This window comes from Diabrotica virgifera, chromosome 10 (genome assembly GCF_917563875.1).
Source record: "Diabrotica virgifera virgifera chromosome 10, PGI_DIABVI_V3a".
In the NCBI taxonomy this organism is placed as follows: domain Eukaryota; kingdom Metazoa; phylum Arthropoda; class Insecta; order Coleoptera; family Chrysomelidae; genus Diabrotica; species Diabrotica virgifera.
The window spans coordinates 43,713,513-43,736,209 of NC_065452.1; the positions used below are offsets into that span (position 1 = coordinate 43,713,513).

Below are 22,697 nucleotides of genomic sequence, written 5' to 3' on the forward strand. Positions count from 1 at the left end.
GACTTAAATATTAAGAAAAAGAAGAAGAAAGCAAAAAAAATAACAAAAAACGGCGGCTCTTGTGTAAAAAACTGTAAATTTACTGGATCAGATGCTTCATATTTTGTTCTTACTTTATTAACTGACCATATAACATTAAAGTCTTTTTTTTCATGTACAAATTCTCCAGCATGTTATATTTCTTTAAAATGAAAAATTCCGCTAAGGATGCATTTGGCTGCAGATGATTTTTTGAGGAATATTTATATACATTTTGAACAATTTATTAAACAAAATATCTTTGCTGAGCAAAGTAGACTTTTTTACTTTTCCCTTTTTAAAACTTGGAAAACTTAAACGATTGAAAATTCTTGCCAATTTGCAAACATGTTGTAAATAAAGTCTATTTTATGAAGAAAGAAGTCTAAAAAGTATAATAAAATACTCCACTTACCTCCAGACATAGCATCCGCTATAAACTAACAAAATAATACACGTCTATAGTTCTAAATGAACACCAAGCAATGCCCCAATATTATTGTATAACACACTTAATTTTTATTTGGTCCGCTGTCGTTCAATCACAACTTTACACTCATATAAATATATGATCTCATAGGCACCCATGTCCATGGGCATGGTCACGGCCCCCCTAGCTTTAATGTTGCTTTAAACTATAATATATTGTCATCCAAAGTATACAAAATGTAATGTGCAACATCTTCACGTCTGGCCCCTCCCCTAAAAAATTTTTAGATGGGCGCCCATGCATGATCTGCTTGTATTCTACCATTAACGGCCGTTTATGATTCTCAAAAACCTATAGAGCAAGGTTCATAGAAAATTTCTCAGGGTATACCTATAAACTTAGATTTTTACATTTTGGCCACGTTTTCGGCGAAATTCACCACTGTGCGGCGCTTAGCTTTCTCTCTCTAGCATATGATGGCCGCCGTCTCTGTGTTTGTGTCGTTCCATTACTCCCACCTCTTGGTAGATACGCTTACACTCGCACGACAGACAAAGATAGCTAGACCACCGTACTTAATATTGGCGTTACACCCCGATGCATTGAGTGGCATATAACTAGCCTGGTCTATGGTTAACATGTCTCTGGAAAAGTGCCTCGAAACGGCAAGATGTAAAATAGAACATTAATAACATAAACCCCTAAGGAGCTCTTTGCGTGGTGTAAAATATGCAACCAATGAAACAGTTACAGAGACTGTAAGTATTCAGATACAAGAAGTAAGTAGAGAAGCTGGCTGAAATAATGAGAAATCTGTAAACAATGGAAAAAGATTCGTCAAATTACGAAATGTCGCAGTAAAGCTTTGAGATAAAGGAGAAGGAACAAGAAACAAATATTGGACTATCAAAGATAACGTGGCCAATATATCATTGGCTATAGTATTGAGCAGCGATAGAAGAAGACACGATGAATAGGACGAAAAAGACATGATGAGTGGGCCAGGGGCATATAGTAAGGAGACTCTAAACCAGAGAAAATAATTAGTAAAAATAATGAAATATGAGAGCGAAAATGCAAATACGGCCTTTGTTAGATTAATTTATGGATGTGTTAGAAACTATGAGGGAACATAGAGGCGGAATATAAGAAAAAAAAATAATGAAAATATACAGCAAACCAAGTTTAGTACAATAAATACGAGCGGGAAGAGCAAGGTAACTGGAAGCAAGATGCATGCGTGCCGACGCATCAAGATTATTTTGAATCCATGATGAATTCTATTAATTCCTAGAGAATCTTGAAAAAATGTAATAAACGCATTCTACCATTGTTTATGGGACTGGTCAAAATTATTTATATTAGTGTAAAGTTGGGATTGAACGAAAGCGGACCGAATAAAATTAAAGTGTGTTATACAAGTGAGGCATTGTTAGGTTTTCGTTTAAAACTATAGACGTGTATTATTTTGTTATTTTATAATGGATGCTATTTCTTGAGGTAAGTGGAGTATTTCAGTATACTTTTGAGATTCTTTTTCCTAACATAACCTTTATTTACAACATATTTACAAAATAATGGCAAGAATCTTCAATCGTTTTCTGTTTACCAAGTTTTAAAATGGGAAAAGTAAAAAAGTCAGTTTTGGTCAGCAAAGATTTTTTGCTTATTAAATAATTCAATATGTATATAAATATTCCTCAAGAAATCATCTGCAACAAGTTGCAAACTTAGCGGAATTCTTCATTTTAAAAAACCGTAACATGCTGGAGAATTTCTACATTAAGAGACTTTAATGTTATGGTCAGTTAATAAAGTAAGATCAAAATATGAAGCAGTTGATCCAGAAAATTTCCGGTTTTTTATTACACAAGAACCGCAGTATTTCGTTATTTTTTTTTGCTTTCTTCTTCTTTTTTTTAATCTTTAAGTCATTTTACCTTTTTGTATAGGTCTATCTTTTTGCTTTCTTATTTTTATATTTCGTGTGAGTCCAAAAATTTTGCCTTTTTTTAAAAATAAAATGCATAAACGATACTTTATATTAAGAAGCCAAAAACAGGTAGGTCAACTCTTAATACATCTTAATTGTTTTGTAAATGGATCCGATTAATTATAATTATTACCTACCAATGTGTGGCTTCTTAACACAAAGTTTCGTTTATGCATTTCATTTTTAAAAAATTAACATTTTTTGCTGACACGACCAAAATTATTAAAAAATAAAAAAGTAAGGAAGCAAAAACAGGATTATACATAAGAGTAAAAAGACTTAAATATTAAGAAAAAGAAGAAGAAAGCAAAAAAAATAACAAAAAACGGCGGCTCTTGTGTAAAAAACTGTAAATTTACTGGATCAGATGCTTCATATTTTGTTCTTACTTTATTAACTGACCATATAACATTAAAGTCTTTTTTTTCATGTACAAATTCTCCAGCATGTTATATTTCTTTAAAATGAAAAATTCCGCTAAGGATGCATTTGGCTGCAGATGATTTTTTGAGGAATATTTATATACATTTTGAACAATTTATTAAACAAAATATCTTTGCTGAGCAAAGTAGACTTTTTTACTTTTCCCTTTTTAAAACTTGGAAAACTTAAACGATTGAAAATTCTTGCCAATTTGCAAACATGTTGTAAATAAAGTCTATTTTATGAAGAAAGAAGTCTAAAAAGTATAATAAAATACTCCACTTACCTCCAGACATAGCATCCGCTATAAACTAACAAAATAATACACGTCTATAGTTCTAAATGAACACCAAGCAATGCCCCAATATTATTGTATAACACACTTAATTTTTATTTGGTCCGCTGTCGTTCAATCACAACTTTACACTCATATAAATATATGATCTCATAGGCACCCATGTCCATGGGCATGGTCACGGCCCCCCTAGCTTTAATGTTGCTTTAAACTATAATATATTGTCATCCAAAGTATACAAAATGTAATGTGCAACATCTTCACGTCTGGCCCCTCCCCTAAAAAATTTTTAGATGGGCGCCCATGCATGATCTGCTTGTATTCTACCATTAACGGCCGTTTATGATTCTCAAAAACCTATAGAGCAAGGTTCATAGAAAATTTCTCAGGGTATACCTATAAACTTAGATTTTTACATTTTGGCCACGTTTTCGGCGAAATTCACCACTGTGCGGCGCTTAGCTTTCTCTCTCTAGCATATGATGGCCGCCGTCTCTGTGTTTGTGTCGTTCCATTACTCCCACCTCTTGGTAGATACGCTTACACTCGCACGACAGACAAAGATAGCTAGACCACCGTACTTAATATTGGCGTTACACCCCGATGCATTGAGTGGCATATAACTAGCCTGGTCTATGGTTAACATGTCTCTGGAAAAGTGCCTCGAAACGGCAAGATGTAAAATAGAACATTAATAACATAAACCCCTAAGGAGCTCTTTGCGTGGTGTAAAATATGCAACCAATGAAACAGTTACAGAGACTGTAAGTATTCAGATACAAGAAGTAAGTAGAGAAGCTGGCTGAAATAATGAGAAATCTGTAAACAATGGAAAAAGATTCGTCAAATTACGAAATGTCGCAGTAAAGCTTTGAGATAAAGGAGAAGGAACAAGAAACAAATATTGGACTATCAAAGATAACGTGGCCAATATATCATTGGCTATAGTATTGAGCAGCGATAGAAGAAGACACGATGAATAGGACGAAAAAGACATGATGAGTGGGCCAGGGGCATATAGTAAGGAGACTCTAAACCAGAGAAAATAATTAGTAAAAATAATGAAATATGAGAGCGAAAATGCAAATACGGCCTTTGTTAGATTAATTTATGGATGTGTTAGAAACTATGAGGGAACATAGAGGCGGAATATAAGAAAAAAAAATAATGAAAATATACAGCAAACCAAGTTTAGTACAATAAATACGAGCGGGAAGAGCAAGGTAACTGGAAGCAAGATGCATGCGTGCCGACGCATCAAGATTATTTTGAATCCATGATGAATTCTATTAATTCCTAGAGAATCTTGAAAAAATGTAATAAACGCATTCTACCATTGTTTATGGGACTGTCAAATCCTTAATTTAGCAATGTAGTAAACTTTTAATTATTGTGTTCAATCAAAAATGAATAACCATTTTCAATTTCGTTGCAACACGAAACTACAGCCGCATCATTATTTCAGTTCAATCAGAGAGGGCAGCAAGCACCTCCACCGGTTTCGAAACTTATTGGTCTCTCATCAGGAGGCACATATGCTACTCTCTCTGACCCAACTAGGACAAGCCCCGGCGTGCAGTCACGGATCGCAACGAACGAAATGGCAGGGATGGCAGGGATGCCCTAGCGGCAACTGTTAGCAAAAAACTAGTTTTCAATCTAATAGCACACAAAACAACACCCAAAAATGTTATTATGTTCAAATTTAGCTATACACTACTACATACATTGTACTCTTTTAGGTATTCACCACTGGGTGAATACTGACTGTCACACTCTTAACACTCATATGTATTGTTTATTATTTTTTTATAAAATAGATTGCAATAAAATGGATGTCAAAAAAAAATTAGCAAAACTTTTTTTATTTCCAAGTAACAAAACTAAATAAATTGTTTAATGTGTGCGTGTGTTTGAGAACTATTTCGATGTGGAAATCTCAATGTCAAATCTAACGTACTTTTAATTTAAATTGTGGTTTATTCCCATTTAAAAAAGTAGTTAATATGGAAATGTTACCAGAAACTACTTTCAGAAAATTCTGTTATCTATGTTATTCTTAACTGCCTTAATGATTTAAGAAAAACGAAGCTAGTTACCTAATAGGAAAATAAAGGATATAAATATCAAATTTTAATCGAAATGGAGAAATAGTCATTTCAATAAAAAACTCCTGGAGTTATGACCTATCATACAAATTTGCGGATTGCAAAAAACTTGTTTCTTGGTGTCTTGAATCTTTCCCTTAATCCTGCATATTAGTCTTCTCAAAGTGGCTGAGCACATTTTCTAGAGAAAATATTACCAACAATTCTTGTAAAAGGTGTAAAACCTGTTCTTTCTTAACACGTTCGGGGCCCATGACGCATGAGTAGCGTCACGAATGTTCTATCAAAGGTACCGATGACGCATAAGTGGCGTCAGTAGTGCGTGCTGTGTTATGGTGGCACCACACTTCACTAGGTGTTATTTGTTATGCGACTACGCTGTATGTGCCCAAATATTTGTCCTCTGAAGTGTGTAAAAACCGACAACTGGCGCATAACAAATAACACACAGGAGCTATTGCAGGTCAAATCAACACACTTTTTTTTTATCTCCCTTTATTGACAATCAGATAAAACAAACATCTATAAGTCAATTTGTTGGTCTTACATTAATTTAATTATTGTAAATGTGGTAACGTGGAGAGGTAAACATCCAGCGATGTTTCCTAAGTTACCTCTTAGGTCGGATGGCCAGTTCTTCTGAGTCTTCTATTGTGGACAGGTTGCAGTAGTGGATGAAATAATGGATTAGGACGGTCTTCTAGTTTGTTGTGGTGTTTTCTGTTGTTTTCTCGGATGACTTCGGTTACATATGGAATTTTTAGATCAGTGTGTAGAGTTTATTTTGATACATACCATGGTGCATTAACTATTGTTCTCGTAGTATCTTGGATTGCGCTCTCTGGATAATCACGGTATTGGATTTGCTAGCACAGCCCCACAGTTCAATGCCATAAGTCCAGATTGGCTTTATCACTGCTTTATATATTAGCAATTTGTTTTCTATAGAAAAGTGGAATTTTCTTCCGATGAGCCAGTAAAGTTCTTTGGTTTTTAGGTCAAGTTGCATTCTTTTGTTTGTTATATGGTGTTTCCAGTTGAGTTTACTGTCAAAGTGTAGCCCTAGATATTTGACTTGATTACTTTGTGGTATTTTTATTTGATTGATGGTTACCGGTGGGCAGGTTCCAGTCCGGAAAGTGAATGTTATATGGGATGATTTTGTTTCGTTTACCTTAAACTTCCAATTTTTCAACCATATTTCACGTGAGTTTAGATGCTCTTGGAGATTTTGTGTTGCTGCAATAGGATCGTCATGCTTGGCAAAAATAGCAGTGTCGTCTGCAAATGTCCCGATGGTTGTTTTATCATTTGTAGGCAAGTCATATGTATATAGTATGTACAATAAAGGCCCTAGTATGCTCCCTTGTGGTACGCCAGAGTGAATAGGCTTGTATTCCGAGACTTCTTCATTAACTTTTACTTTAAACTGCCGTTCGTGTAGGTAAGCTTTCAGTAGGTTGTAATAACTTGCTGGGAGAATTCTTTTTATTTTGCATAACAAGCCTGGATGCCAGACTTTGTCAAAAGCCTGAATGATGTCTATAAAGGCTGCTGTACAGTACTGCTGGTTTTCAAGTGACTGGTTGATGGCGTTGACTATGCGATGGCATTGTTGTATTGTTGAATGTCTTTGTCGAAATCCGAACTGATGATCTGGAATCCAATTTTGTGGATTTATTTCTGCATTTATTCTGTTTAGGATAAGTCTTTCAAGCAACTTGGAGATTGTTGGTAATAAGCTGATAGGCCTATATGATGAGACATCTAGAGGGTTTTTGCCAGGCTTTGGTATCATAATTATTTGTCCAATTGTGAGTGCTTTGGGCCAGTAGTCACATCTGAGTATTGCATTGAATATGTGCAGTACTTTAAACTAAGCCCTTTTTGGGTATTTCTTTTAACATTTTTGCGGTTATCAGATCTTCACCTGGTGCCTTCTTTGGGTTTAGGGTGGCAATATCGTCTCTAATTTCTTTTGGAGTAAATGGTTTTATTCGGTCCTGTATCTGTAGTGGTTCTTCTAATATTTGGTTCACTTCTGGTACTTGGTCGTCATTTAGTGGAGTAAAAACTTCTGCTAAATACTCGGCAAAGAGGTTAGCCTTTTCTTTATCACTTTTTGCCCATGGTCCTGGTGGTGTTGAATTTTTACTTATTGGAGGTAATGCTGTTATTGGCTTTCTCTTACTTTTTATGGGCTTCCATATAGAGTTGTCTTGTCTTGATAGATTGGTGATGTAATTCGTGAATGACTCATTTTTGACTTCTTGCAGCTTTGATTTTAATTTGTTGCTGATGCGATTGTATCTTGTTCTGCTGTCTGGTGTGTGTGTTCGTTGCCATGCAGATCTGGCCTTTCTTTTTTCAGCTACCAGTTTTTTTATTTAAGGTATATTACTTATGTTTCTGTTGGGACTACTTTGTGGGGTAGCTGATTTAGCTGCATACTGTAGTATGTTTATAAATTTGTTATAGTCCTCTTCTATTTCTTCCGTTTTTTTCAGCCTCGTTGTTATTTCGATAGTATCGTGAATTATTTGTCGGTAAGTGTCCCAGTTTGTTTTATTGTTGTGCATGTGGAGTTTTGGTTTTTTAGTGATAACTGTTGTACTTACCGTTGCTATTATTGGGCTATGGTCAGTAGTTAGGTCATAGCTTGGTGTTATATCTGTATAAGTTATACCGATACTGTTTTTTATGAAGAAGTCCAATAAATCTGGTTTTTTGTTGGGATCGGTCGGCCAGTATGTTGGTGTTCCTGTTGAGATAAATGAGTAATTCTTATTTTGTATAACATGTGCCAGTTATCTGCCTTTTGTTGTTATAAGTCGTGACCCCCACAAGGTATGCTTGCTGTTGTAATCTGCCCCAGCAATTAATTTTGGTCCTAGGGTTTGGAAAAATTCTTCATAGTGTTCTCGTTTTAGATTATGGCGAGGAGGGCAATACACAGCTGTTACGTTGACAATATATGGAAGTGCTTCAACGCTTACTGTCGTTGCTTGGATGTGTTCTTCTTCGTACTTCAGTAGTTCATGATGTTTAATATTTTCTTTGATGAGTATTGCTGTACCTCCGTGGGCTGTGCCGTCAGGATGCTCAGTATGATATAGTTTAATTTAGGTATGTTAAAATTAGTTCTGTTTGTAAAGTGCGTTTCTCTAATTAAAAATATGTCAATTTTATTTATGTCTAAAAATATTTTCACTTCTTCTGTATGGCTTGGAAGGCCGTTGGCATTCCATTGGGCTATTCGAAGAAACTTAGCCATTTATTTCATTTTGTTGATAAGCATGGTAGCATGTTGAGGACCATACTATTTTGTTGGATTAGTTGGTTGAATAGATTCTTGAATTCTTCCAAAAACTTGTTTAACACAGTGGTTGTATCTTCTGTTTGGTTGTGTTTAGTTACTTCAGCGTAGCTCAAGCCCTGGGGCAGTGGATTGGATCGTTGTTGTGTGTTTCTTGTGTATATATCATTTGTGTAGATTGCTGATGGGCTTTGGTGCGCTCCATTGTTTTTGTTGCTTACTTTGGTAAGTTTCTTATAGTGATCACATCCCTTATAATTGGCTGGGTGGCCTCCATTGAATAACGCACATAAGGCTACCGTCTCCTTGGACTTTTTGCACGTGGTGGTATTGTGTGAGCCTCCGCATTTTACACAGACGAATGGTTTATTACAATATGATTTTGAATGTCCATATTGTTGGCATCTCGTGCACTGTATTATACTGTTTTTTTGAGTTCGTGGAGGTTCTATGAGTACTACTCTGTTCTGTAGGCCTGTTATATTATAGACATGTTTATTGTTTTGCGCGGGTTCTAAATCTACAAAGAAGAGATTAAGCGGTTCTTTGGTTTTTTGTTGTTTTACATTGACTATGTTTCTCACTTTGTGCCCTAACTGAGATAGTTCACTTTTTATGTTATCAGTATTGGTTGAGTGATGTAAGTATCTGATCACGATTCTGTAGGCTCGTTCTTCTGTTAGTTGGTACGTGTGATGGTATATATTTTTTTCCTTGAACTCCTTAACCAATTTTCGGTATATTTCTGGTGTTTCACAATTTATTTTGACAACGTTGTTTATTAAAATTTTTGTCTGGTATTCTTCTTTTTTCGCTATTTCCTCTAATTGCTTTGTCATCTCGTTGAAATCCTGTACCCCGTGTACAAATATTGGTGGAGGTTTTGCTATTTTGTTGGTTTCTGCGTTTCCAGTATTTTCTTCTGTTTCATTCGACAGCGGTTGGAATCGGTTATCTGTTTCAATTTCGCTTGGATTTTGTTTTTTGTTATGTATTTTCTTCCTTTTATTGCTTCCCATGACTTGCCATGCGTTTTTACTGTTTGTCTGATTTTCTTCTTCATCTTCGCTGGTTGATGTCATATAGTGAGTTTCTCTGTCTTCGATATTTGCACTATTTTTACTTGATGTCGGTATTTGCTGCTGAACTGGCTGAGAGTAATAGTTTGTATTTACTGTCTGTATAGGAGTTGTATGATACTGTTGTTGCATAGTTGGCATATTCATGTTCATTGAATTTTCTGGTTGGTTCATCATTGTTGGCTGCCACTGTAGTTGGTTATTGGTTGCTTGTGTCATTTGTAGATTTATTGGATCACTCTGTATGTTTTGTTGTTGATAAACTGGTTGTCCATTGCTCAACCCAATAAGATTCCCCGAAGGGAACATATTGTTTTGTTTTTCTCACTTATTGCTTAATGGGTTTTTTTATTGTCGTTGATAAGATAATTAGAATTCTTAATCACCGGTTTTTCGGAGCGTTTTAACGATGTTTACACCTCGATGGCCCAGCGACGACTCACCAACACATTTTGAATTAATTTTTTTCCTGACCTATTTAGATTTTGTTAAAATTTAGAGTACTCATAGTGGATCATTAGGTGAAGAAAAATACAAAATTCTGAATTTTTATCTCAAGCCGTTTCCGAAATATGGTTATGTAAAGTTTTCCAAAAAATCCAAAACACCGCAACCATACTTTATTGGAATGGTTGTAGAAGATGTCCTAATTGAGCTAGAATGCAGAGAGAGGTGTCATTTTGCAGCATTTTTAAAGCTCTTTACAATGATGTCATTTTACAGCATGATGTTATGATAATTAAGTTTTTCTCAAACAAAAAAAAAATATATTTTGATTAAGTTTTTTTCCAAAAAGCACATAATTTAAAATTTTCATAATATTCCTACAAATACATAGAAGTGTTGTTTAAAATATAAAAATTTTATCATGGGATGGTGATGAGTTCAACATAAAGAAATAAATTTCACACATACAGTATGGTGCAAATGAAAGGAATCAATTCGTAATGTCGCAAGCTGGCGACTTTAAGGAAAAAGCCCGAAACAGGTCGATTTTTATTTTTAAATTGTAATTTTTTGGCATATATATCATACTATTGACGTCATCCATCTGAACGTGATGACGTAATATATGATTTTTTTAAAAGAGACTAGGGTCGTGTGCTAGCTCATTTGAAAGGTTATTCTCTATTCAGTAATATAAACAATAATACGATTATTTATACAGGGTGACAAAAAAAGTTTTTTTTTAATTAAATTAAATGAAAAAAAAAAGATTTGTGTAATTTATTTAATTTAAAAAAGATTTTACTGTTGCCAGAAAACAGATAAATTACACATTATTTATTTTTGTCAATTAATTTAATTAAAAAAAAACTTTTTTTTGCCACCCTGTATAAATAATTCTATTATTGTTTCTATTACTGAATATAATTAAATAACCTTTCAAATGAGCTAGCACACGGCCCTAGTCTCATTTAAAAAAATCATATATTACGTCATCATGCTCAGATGGATGACGTCACTAGTATGATATATATGCCAAAATATTACAATTTTAAAATAAAAATCGACCTGTTTCGGGATTTTTCCTTAAAGTCGCCAGCTTGCGACATTACGAATTTATTCCTTTTATTTGCACCATACTGTATGTGTGAAATTTATTTTTTTTATGTTGAACCCATCACCATCCCATGATAACATTTTTATGTTATTAACAACACTACTAGTATTTGTAGGAATATTATGAAAATTTTAAATTATGTACTTTTTGGAAAAAAACTTAATCAAAATATATTTTTTTTGTTTGAGAAAAACTTGTTTATCACAACATCATGCTGTATATATCATTGTAAAAAGCTTCAAAAATGCTGCAAAATGACACCTTTCCCAGCATTCCAGCTCAATTAGGACAGCTTCTACAGCCATTTATTTATTTAGATTTAAGTACGTGGTACCAGCAAGGTGGCGCTTGTTCAAGATGGGCACCGAACGTGTTAAACACTACGAAAACTCAACATAGTGCAATCGATTGATTTTATGGAAAGAAACTTTATCTAAAATGTGAAATTTCAATTCCAGAGAGTACACAGTATGAAAAAGGCATAAATAGCGAGACAATATGTGACACATGTACATCAAATTATGACAAAGTGTCTTCAAAAATAAATTCCCCAGGGACTCAATTTCAAATTGACTTTAAAGGAATAAGTTTTCTTCACTTGTATAATTATTTGAAAAAGAAGATTGCACTATTAACAATAGCGCTATTTACTTACTTAGGTAATAACAGTCTTGGAGGGAACAAAGAAGGCGCACTAATCATAGCAACATTGTGTAAATTCATTCGATTGTACTTCTCGTTATTTATAATGTTTTGGAAAAACTTTAATAATAGACGGTAAGTGTTTCGATGCTCAATAGGCAACATCAGCACCAGCAAATTTAAAGCTTTTAATTTCATTTCGGTGTTAGCAATATCTAAAATGGTAAAAAAGCAGTTAGTGTAGAAAATTTTAAATGTGCGAAACAAAATAAATAAAAAGTAAAAATAAATGAAAGTATGAGCACAATTTGTGTCAGCTTCCAAAGAAAATAGAAGGATGAATGACCTGTAATTCATCATCATGGCATCTACACTCCTACCGGAATGATTGCCGCCTTTTTTGGGCTCTTCCAATTCGCTTGTCGCGGTGAATCAGTCCGCATTAACATTTTGCAATTTTACAATTGGTTGTGTGACTTAGCGTCTTCTACAATATTTCTCCGTTCGTTCCTGTTTTTGCTTATGGTTGCCCATCTTCTTAAGGTCTGCAATTATCTGGTTTTCCCATCTCGTTTTCGATCTTCCTCCTGGTCTGCCTGATAGTGGCCCCTGATTATAATTCAAATTTTGACTCAAAATTAGTCGCAATCAATATGGCGACGTTGAAATGCGACTGTGCTAGCTTGTGGATTTTAGTTGAACTAACGAAATGATGTCATGAAATTATAGCGACTTATCGAAATTAATAGCGACTCCAAAAAAGTGGTTGATATTATAATTTCGAGTCGAAATTATTGTGACACGGACATGAATGAATGGGCGAAAGCGAGGTTATGTTTAGTTTAGGAGATGTGTTTTGTTTGTTTCTTGCAAGGAAAACTAAAGAAAAACATATTAATATGGCTGGGTTTTATGGAAATTTGCTGGTTTTGGAGGAATTAGATAGAATAGTATTAAATTAGAAATATAATAATTGAGAATGTTCACAACGTGAATTATCAACTCAATGAAAGATGTAAGGTATGGTTTGTTCAACAGTAAATGGTTTGAGTTCAATTAGTGCGGTCGTAAATATTATTAAATTTATCTGACCTGGCCCATTGTTACGACCCACCCGGAGTGATAAGCCACCGAGGTAGACAGAGTTGGTCTTTTGCAATTAACACTGACTAGACGGTACTCCCATAATAAAGCCTAAAATAAATTTTACCTGATACTGGGCCTTTTATACTATTATCGGTTATATTCGGGCTGTTTATAGTGGTAACTAATTGAACTTAACCATTTACTGTTTAACATACCATACCTAATAATCTGGGAAAATTAGTATAAAACAAGGAAAAATATGTACCTAGCTATTTTATTGCTGGACATGCTGGAATCAAATCTTAAGATTTAATATGCAATGCATGTAATATAAATATGCAAAGTCTGCAGAAAGTGTGCTATTTGGTTTATAAACAAATTAGCTCTCCGAAATCTTTGTTTCAATTGTTGCTCTGTAACTCAGAAGATTTGAACGTTAAACCAAAAACACTCATAAAAATTCACTGTAATTTAATTCTGCACATAGATATTTTTATTCGATTTCCTTCGGCGGAAATTTTCCTCGGAAAATTCGGGTTTTCCAAACAAAATCTTTAATTTTAAACTAAAATTTTAGGGAAGTAATTATTTATCAATAATTAAATAACTTGGTGACATAAATCTTTTTTGTTATGAGTGTCTTGAAGATATGAAAATTTGTATGTACAAAGAGGACCGGAATAAAAAGGTAATGGTTCAAAGATTGAAATCCTGTTGTTTATAACTCTGTCGCAAATGCCGGTCAAATATGACCGGTTATACCTGAAACTACTCAATTCGATTTTTTTTCGAAGAAGAAGCCGTGCCCTTTTCAACAGCGTTAACTTAACTTAATTTAATCTGATATTTTCTGAGGGGTTCCATTTGTTTATAAGCCAAAAAATTGTTTCTTTATAACATTTGGTTAGATTGTCGCCGGCCTCCTGATATATAATCTACTATGGTTTATTTTTTAACCAGGAGGAGTAAACTAACAAGACAGATTCACATCCAAGAAAGTCACTAGAAAAATAACCAAATACATTTTTTTTTTGGTTGATCATGTCGGCCCTCAACGGTAATCCATAAGTATTATATTATATTAATACGTCGCTGAAGAGTTCTAAAAACAACTGCTTTTTATATTAAATCAGATTAAAAATCTAAAAATTAAAGAAATAACACAGAAAACACAAAAAATCGCCGATATAACTGAATTAACCTATGAAACGCCAAAAGTGTCAAAACTTGATAAATGTCATTAGTGTCAAAATTTTATAACAGTGGAGTAAACTTGCCTGCGGTTGGACCAATTACAAACAAGCATTACAGCGCGGTAAATTTGAATCACTCCTTTTGGTTTAAAAACAAACTATAGGTACAAAAAATCTTTAATGTCACCGATTTATTTAATTTTTGATAAATAATTACTTTCCTAAAATTTTAATTGAAAATTGCAATTTTTTTTGGAAAATCGGATTTTCCGAGTAAAATTTTTGTTGAAGGAAATCGAAAAAAAAATAATAACTTTGTGCAGAACTAAATTGCGGGGAATTTTTGTTTGAGTGTTTTTGGTTTAAAGGAAAAATCTTGTTACAGAGCACTAATTGAAAAAAAAAAGATTTGGGAGTGCTAATTTGTTTATAAATAAAATAACACACTTTCTGCGGACTTGTCATACCCCATATTACTAATATTTGCAATCTTAAGATTCGATTTTAGCAATAAAATAGCTGGTAAATAACTTTTCTCAAAATGACATTTTTTCGATAATTTGCCAACACTATCAACAAACGTTGAGGTGGTTGCATAGCCAATAAATCCAATAAACAGGAGGACCAACCCAAATTCTGAGCAGTGTCAAAATGATAACGTTAATATCCCAGTTGGAACTAATATCGAAATGAATAAGACTCGTTATAAATTGCATCTGTCATGGCGGAGTCGAAATTAAATTGCGACAACGAAATGAATTAGAATCAGGCCCATGGTCTCCATTTGGTGATTTTCTTGATTACTGCTTCTGGATTTTTTCTTTCTATATGTCCCATCCATCTGAGTCTCTGTGCCTTGATAAATCTGACGATCTCTTCTTCTTTCGAAAGTTCTCTTACTTCGCAGTTCATCAGTTTTCTGAATTCATTATTACCTAAGTTTAGTAGGTATTCTCCGAATAATTTTTCTCTCTAGAATCACCAATCCTTCTTCATATTTCTGTGTGAAGCACCATATTATTATGTGATTACTGGTCTAATTGCTGCTCTGTAAATTTTCAGTTTGGTATTCTGAGTAAGCTTCTTATCTTTGAGGAAGTTGTTTCCAGTAGGTTCTTTTCCTGCCGGGATTATTTCATTGATTACTATGCTTTCTGTAATTATATGTGGTAATTATATGACATGCAGTCTTTCATGGACAATTAATTTACAACCAAGTTCAAAATATATGGGTTTATATTCAAAATATACAGGGTGTAACAAAAATGCTGGTCATAAATTAAATCACATATTCTGGGACCAAAAATAGTTCGATTGAATCTAACTTACCTTAGTACAAATGTGCACATAAAAAAGTTAAAGCACTTTGAAGTTACTAAATGAAAATCGATTTTTTCCAATATATCGAAAACTAGTAGAGCTTTTTTATTGAAAATGGACATGTGGTATTCTACTGGTAGTGACATCTCAAAAAAATAATAACAGTGAAATTTATGCACCCCATAAAAATTTTATGGGGGTTTGGTTCCCTTAAACCCTCCCAAACTTTTGTGTACGTTTAAATAAAATTATTACTGAGGTGCCATTAGTTAAACACAATATTTTTAAAACTTTTTGCCTCTTAGTATGTTTTCGATAAGCCATTTATTATCGAGATACGGCTTCTTTTTTAATATGTTTACATAAAAATTTTATGGGGGTTTTGTTCCCTTAAACGCCCCATGTTTGTGTACGTTCCAATTAAATTATTATGGTGTTACCATTAGTTAAACACAATGTTTTTAAAACTTTTTTGCCTCTTAGTATTTTATCGATAAACGACTTTTATCGAGATATTAATATGTTTCAAAATATACTTAAAAAATATAAATTCAAAAGAAATTTTCATATCATTACCAGGTCCCTATAATCTTACTTACCATTTAAAAATTTGTGTTGGATTTTACAAATGTTCAAAATATCTCGATAAAAACTGACTTATCGAAAAATTACAAAGAGACAAAAAAATTTTAGAAATATTTTGTTTAACTAACGGTACCACAATAATAATTTAATTGGAACGTACATAAATATTTGGGAGGGTTTAAGGGAACAAAACCCCCATAAAATTTTTATGGGGTACACAAATTTCACTTTTATTGTTCCTGCCATAAGAATACCACATGTCAATTTTCAATAAAAAATCTCTAATAGTTTTCAATATATTGGAAAAAATCGATTTTAATTTTGTAACTTCAAGGGGCTATAACTTTCTTTATGTACACATTTACGTACGTACTAAGGTACGTTAGGTTCAGTCGAACTATTTTTGGTCCCAGAACATGTGATTTAATTTATGACCTGTATTTTTGTAACACCTTGTATAATTAGGCTCTCGATTGACTAATTTGCTTTTCATTAAGACTTTGTATGTATAAAAGTCTGCTCTAGATCCATATGATTAATCTTCATATTGAGTATATTCGGACTCTTCTTCTTCCGAGTTCAGCCGAGACACGGTAATCTCTGGCACTAGGTCATAAATACATTTGTACCGAACCCTGTTTTTTCCATGAAACTTAAATAAGTCTATAAATTAAACTTAAATAAGCTTTAACGAAGGCCAACAGTTCCCTCTTTGGTAGTTCGTTCTCTTTGGTAGATACTCGTCCGCTTCGGATACCAATCCAGCTCCAGATGTTCTGATGAAGACTCCACATAGGAGTCGAAAGCTCGACGCAGCAAAATCTGAAGCTTATTTTTTTTAATAATTGTTATTTTATCTGAATCATTCTTCTCCTTCTTTACGTGCCATCTACTTGACGAAGGTTGGCAATCATCATTGCTATGACGATTGTTAGATTGCTAGATGCAGCTGCATCCAAACCATTCTCTGAGGTTTCTCAGCCAGGATATTTTTCTTCTACCTATTCTATAGATATTGTACCAGATATTGTACTTTTCTTATTTTGAAGGAACCCAGTATCTCCGTGCTGTTCTCCATTTTTCATAGTAGGTACTTCTTCATTGGTTATACTGTCTGTCCAGGAGATTCTCAGCGTTCTACGATATGTCCACATTTCAAATGCTTTCAATCTATTGAGACATTGTTTATTAAGAGTCCATGTCTCCACACCATATAAAAGAACAGAAAATACTTAACACTTTAACACTCTGTATCATTATATTATAGTAAAATATACCATTACATATACAGTATAGTTAACAATATGATGCAATTGAGAATGATGCAAGTGTGCAAAAATATTAAAACAATAGCATGTTTTTACAGTGTAAGGCAAGCAAAATCATTAAAAATTGCTAATTCTTTGCTATTACTCATTTTGGTCTGTGCATTAAGCAATATCTCTACTGTTACTTAAATGATAAGTTTGGATAGGCTTAATAAGCTCACTTGTTTGCTTATAAAGAAGGTAACTGTTGGTGGTACTTACTGCTAGTCTTATAAAACATTTCAAAAAGTTCCATTGTAAATACAGGTTCAGGTAAATCTCTCAATAATTTCTTAAGAACTCCGGTTAATTCGTGAACAGGCGCTTGTTTAAGCAACTGTTCCACTTCTTTTCTATTGGAGCTATAAAATTTGGTTTCTATATCGTTGCACAATATCTCCAGCTTTTGTTTTTGGCTGGCAAGACGAAGAATTCCGTCTTCCTTGATGCATCTGGTATTCAAATTGTCTATAATATCGTGAAAAATCTCTGGTACCATTGAGTGATCGGTTGGTCGGGGCATATCACGCATTACCAATGTTGAAAGGTTCACCCCAAAAACATTTCCACCTGAAATAATGGAAAAATAAATAAATATAACAAAAAGTATTCATAATCTAATAAGGAGAGGGACTATATTAACGGTTGGAAAGCCAAGAAAGCGTTGGGAAGACACAGTAAACAGCGACGCACAAGCCCTTTTAGAAGTCCGTGTATGGAGAAGAGCAGCCACAGAGAAGCAAGGGTGGAGGCAAAAAATAAAGGAGGCCAAGGCTCAATTTGGGCTGTAGTGCCGTAGAAGAAGAAAACTATATTAACACCAAATTAAAATTAAACAAATAAACCAAACTATACATAAATGACTAATCAGATTAACAAAAATGACTATGGATGGATCTCAAACTAAAGTAACAAGAGAAGAAGGTGTAGCACAAAATAAATTGCAATAGAAACAGGAGTGCGACAAGGCAATTCCCTGTCAACCACACTACTCAACATAGATAAGCAAGATCTGCTGAAAGCATTACCAGAATTGTTAGGAGACCATGCATTGTTATGGTACCGAAACAACAACACAAATTGGAATTCATGGACGGATTTTAGCAAAGATTTTAAGAAAGCTTTCTATCACAGAGAGTATTCGCTACAACTAGAGGAGCAAATCAGAAACAGGAAGCAAAGGAAAAACGAACCAGTGGATAGATAAATCACGGATATTCAAACATTAATCAGACGAGAAGGATCTTCTTCAAGAAACCAAGAACTCGAAAGGATATATAAAAATATGCTGCCAGAATATAAGCTTTATGCTCGCCGCCGGGACTTCGAAAATTTATCGGAATTGCAAGATTTAGCCCAAGAATACGAAACTTTAGAAGACGAAAGGACCCGAGAAAGTAAAAAATTTCGCGGAAATTAGATACGTACAAACCCTACAGAATACGATGCCAAAAGAACATGCTTTAGATGCAAGATGCCAGGTCACTTCCGTAATAATTGTAAAAACCCATGGAAAAAGTTTTGTTAGCAATGCGTCAAAAAAGGGGTCTACAGCAGTGACTGCTGTTCCAGACGTCAGTGAAACGAATAACAGACTGGAGAAACAAAGAGTCATCCTTATTATATATTAAAGCTACGAGTTTTGCCATCGAGCAGATGCGTTTCCCCTTACCTTTGTTTTTACTAGCCTTGCGTTTTAAATATGTCGTAACAATCTTATAAGTATCAAATATGGCAACTAATTCCATGTACAACAGTGGCTTTAAATATTGGTATTCACTATCACTTAACTGATCAATACTGATCCCTTCGTTGTCCCATTTCTGAAAAAAAAAATGGAGAGATGAGTCTGAGGAAATAAATATAATACAACATCTTACGTTAAATTCCAACCATTTGCTGCGGAAAAACAAAACCTGATGTTAATAATGTACAATCATTAATCATCAGATATAAAATAGAAATGACATTATTATTGTGACGAACATCATCGTCGATCGACCGCCGAAGTTTCAGGCCTATTTATTATAATTCGAAAATTGTAAACAAACCTTTTTTATTAACTTGTTTGATGGGCTTTGCCGAATGTACTAGTAAATTCTTTTAATTTTGGTATTATGTAAATATTTTTTATCGCCAACCGTCACTAAAGTTATTGATTATTGTACTCATTTGACGCCATTTGCGACAGTAAAGTAACAATTTATTGTACTGAAAGAAGAATTTTACTTTACCTGCCGCGATTAATCAAAATAAACTGAGATTGAATGTAAGTGGTCGATGGCAGTAATCGATTATTTATTTGAGTGAACTTAAAATTTATTTACTTTAATTATTAAAAATAATGTAAAAAATTTACGTTATTATTAATTAAATTTGTCAGAAAGTGAACTTCTGTAGTATTTTGCAATTATATTCATAAAACATAAATCAAAACTTTACAGATTTAGTAATTAGGTACTTATTCAATATTGATAACAACTATCGATTAAACATCGAAATCGGCCATCATGCAAAAGCTTTCTGTCATCGTCCGTCCATTCTCATTACTGTCATACGAAATTTTTATTTCGTCTGAAATTAATAAAATTCTTAAATCTTTTAAGTTCTGTATTAATGCAAATACAAATTGTATATTATGAAATGGTGTTTTTGTTAATTCGATTATATGTATATAGGACGGTGACAGATATTAATGATAATTTGTTAGCAAATATACTTATTTAGATTTTCTACTATTCACCAAGGGAAAAGCAACTGCCCTGCGGGAGGCTACGCTTCATAAACATAACGTAACTATTAACGGTATTTTTAATTATTGGTATTTTATATTAAGTGTTAAAATTGGTTTAATATTTAAATAAAAATACGATTAATTGTTTAAAATATATTTATTTCGTTGAAATCATAATAATATAAGTATAATAGAAGTCATAGTTCGAAGACAGTCGTTCGGTGCGGGCGTGTTTATATTCGCTCTCAATTTACGGCGATATTCTCAGTCTTACCGTAAACGATATTGTTTAAATTTTCACTACAGCAGAGTATTGTTTGAAAGTATTAGTTGGTGTAGTTTTTCTGTTTGCATATGGATTTTGAATGTGAGTAATTAATTCATAAATTTGATGGTTATAATTCTATTTCAAGTCAGAAATCTAATACACTAATTACTGTAAAAAGTTCGTCTAGTTTTTACTTAATAGACTATTAATCGTTTCTGGTTAAACGATGCCAATCTGTGTACTTTGTACTCAAGGAGTCAGCGGCAAATCACCTGGTCTGAAATGTTGTAGTGGTTGTCAGAAATTCTATCACGCTAAGTGTGTTGGTTTAACTAAATCGGATGTCTCACGCTTTCAGCCACCAGGTTTATCTTGGACGTGTACTAATTGCAGAGGGACAGTTGATAAGAGGCGTTCGGTCATTGTTGCTGATGAAGATTCTGATGACTTTCCTTTAGAAGAAACCTCCTCGTCACAAACGTTGAAAGTTTTGCATAGTATTCAGAAGGATATGGCATCAATGAACATTAAATACGGAGATTTGTTGCAGTCTGTTAATTTTTGCAGCGATTCAATTACAACTTTTGAAAATACTATTTCTACTCTTACTAACAAGATTAAGGAAATTGAAAAGTTGACAAAAGAAAATTTAAATTTAAGGGATGAGGTCAAGTTTTTAAATTCTCGAGTGGATACACTTGAGCAACAGTTAAGAGCCAATGATGTTGAGATATGCGGAGTTCCTTTTTAAAGATAACGAGAATGTTTTAAAAATAGTTTCCGAAATTGGTTCGGCTATCGATCTCCCTATAACCGAAGGTGATGTTGACTCTTTTTACCGTTCCTCAACTTTTCGTACAGATTTACCTAAGCCTATTATTTTAAAATTTTCTAAAAAAATTAAAAAGGATGCATTTCTGGCTGCCGCAAAAGCAAAACGTCGTCAAAATGGTAGGTTTAGGGGATTGAAAATAGAAAATATATCTGACCAATTATATGTTAATGAACACTTGACCCCTAAAAATAAAAAAGTTCTACGAGATACGAAACTAGCTGCGAAATCAAAACAATACAAATATATTTGGACAAGAAATTGCGTCATATTTGTGCGAAAGGATGATAGATCCCGAATTATAAAAATTTCATGCGATGGGGATATCGAGAAGTTGGATTAAACTACATATTTATTTTTTTGACATTGTTTTTTGTATTTTTTTTATGGATATGGCTGGTGTTTCTAATCTGTCTTTTTTGTATCAAAATGTTAGAGGATTAAATTCAAAAGTTAGCATTGTATTTCGCAATATTCTTAATTGTGAACAAAACATAATTTGTTTAACGGAAACGTGGCTGAATACATCAATTTTAAGTGAAGAAATTTTTTCTTGTTATAAAGTGTATAGACGGGATAGGAAGACAAGTTCTTCTAGCAAACTTACGGGAGGAGGTGTTCTTATAGCTGTGTCCGAGGAACTTACTAGCTATTCCGAGGAGTCTTGGTGTTCTGAAGCAGAAGATGTTTGGGTCACCATCACTCCTCGGAATAAACAAAAAGTACACGTGGGTTGTGTTTACATACCTCCCAGAGACATGGCTGCATTAAATTTTTTTTGTAATAAGCTTGTTGATATCTACCTAAATAATATTAATGATATTTTGTCATTTGTGGAGACTTTAATCTCCCTGAAATTAAATGGTTACTATATGGGAATGACCACTGCAAACCACCATGTATTTGGTTGGTATGGTTCAGTACAACCCAAATGTCAATAAATCAGGTAATACTTTAGACCTTATATTTAACAATAGTTTTTTGATAAAAATGTATGTTTGTCTACGAATCCACTAGTTCCCGAGGATAAATATCACAATACTTTAGAGTTTGATGTAGATATTCCTTTTAATATTTGCACTAGGGTTTTAAACCAATCTCGAAGAAATTTTAAACTCTCGAATTTTAATGAAATTAACCGTCTCTTATATGCAGTTGATTGGAAAACTAAATTTAAGTTAAATGATATAAATGAAGCTGTAAATTTGTTTTATAATATTATTGATAAAATCATTGATTTGCATGTACCTACATATCCTAATTACTATAAAAGATACCCTCTTTGGTTCTCTACTTCTACAATAAAAGTTATTAAAGAAAAGCTTAAATTTCATAGTCGATGGAAAAAATACAACAATAATTTAGATTATTTAACCTTCAAAATTTTACGGGGCAGATCTAAATTCTTAATAAATGAAGATTATAAAAAATATTTAACTAACGTTGAAACCAATATTACTGAAAATCCTAAATACTTCTGGCAATTTGTAAAAAATAAGAGAAA

The 22,697-nt window shown here is 33.4% G+C and overlaps 1 protein-coding gene across 2 annotated transcripts in view; it reads right to left on the reverse strand.

The window, feature by feature from the left end:
• LOC126878560 (rho GTPase-activating protein conundrum-like) overlaps positions 1-22,697 on the reverse strand; it is a 195,362-nt gene that overhangs the window by 12,801 nt on the left and 159,864 nt on the right. For both annotated transcript variants that reach the window (XM_050641345.1, XM_050641344.1), the window contains exons 7-9: positions 19,032-19,182; positions 17,582-17,929; positions 11,882-12,083 (exon numbers count right to left, since the gene is read on the reverse strand). In XM_050641345.1, the coding sequence (XP_050497302.1) occupies positions 11,882-12,083; positions 17,582-17,929; positions 19,032-19,182 (701 nt within the window). The remainder of the gene's footprint in view (positions 1-11,881; positions 12,084-17,581; positions 17,930-19,031; positions 19,183-22,697) is intronic.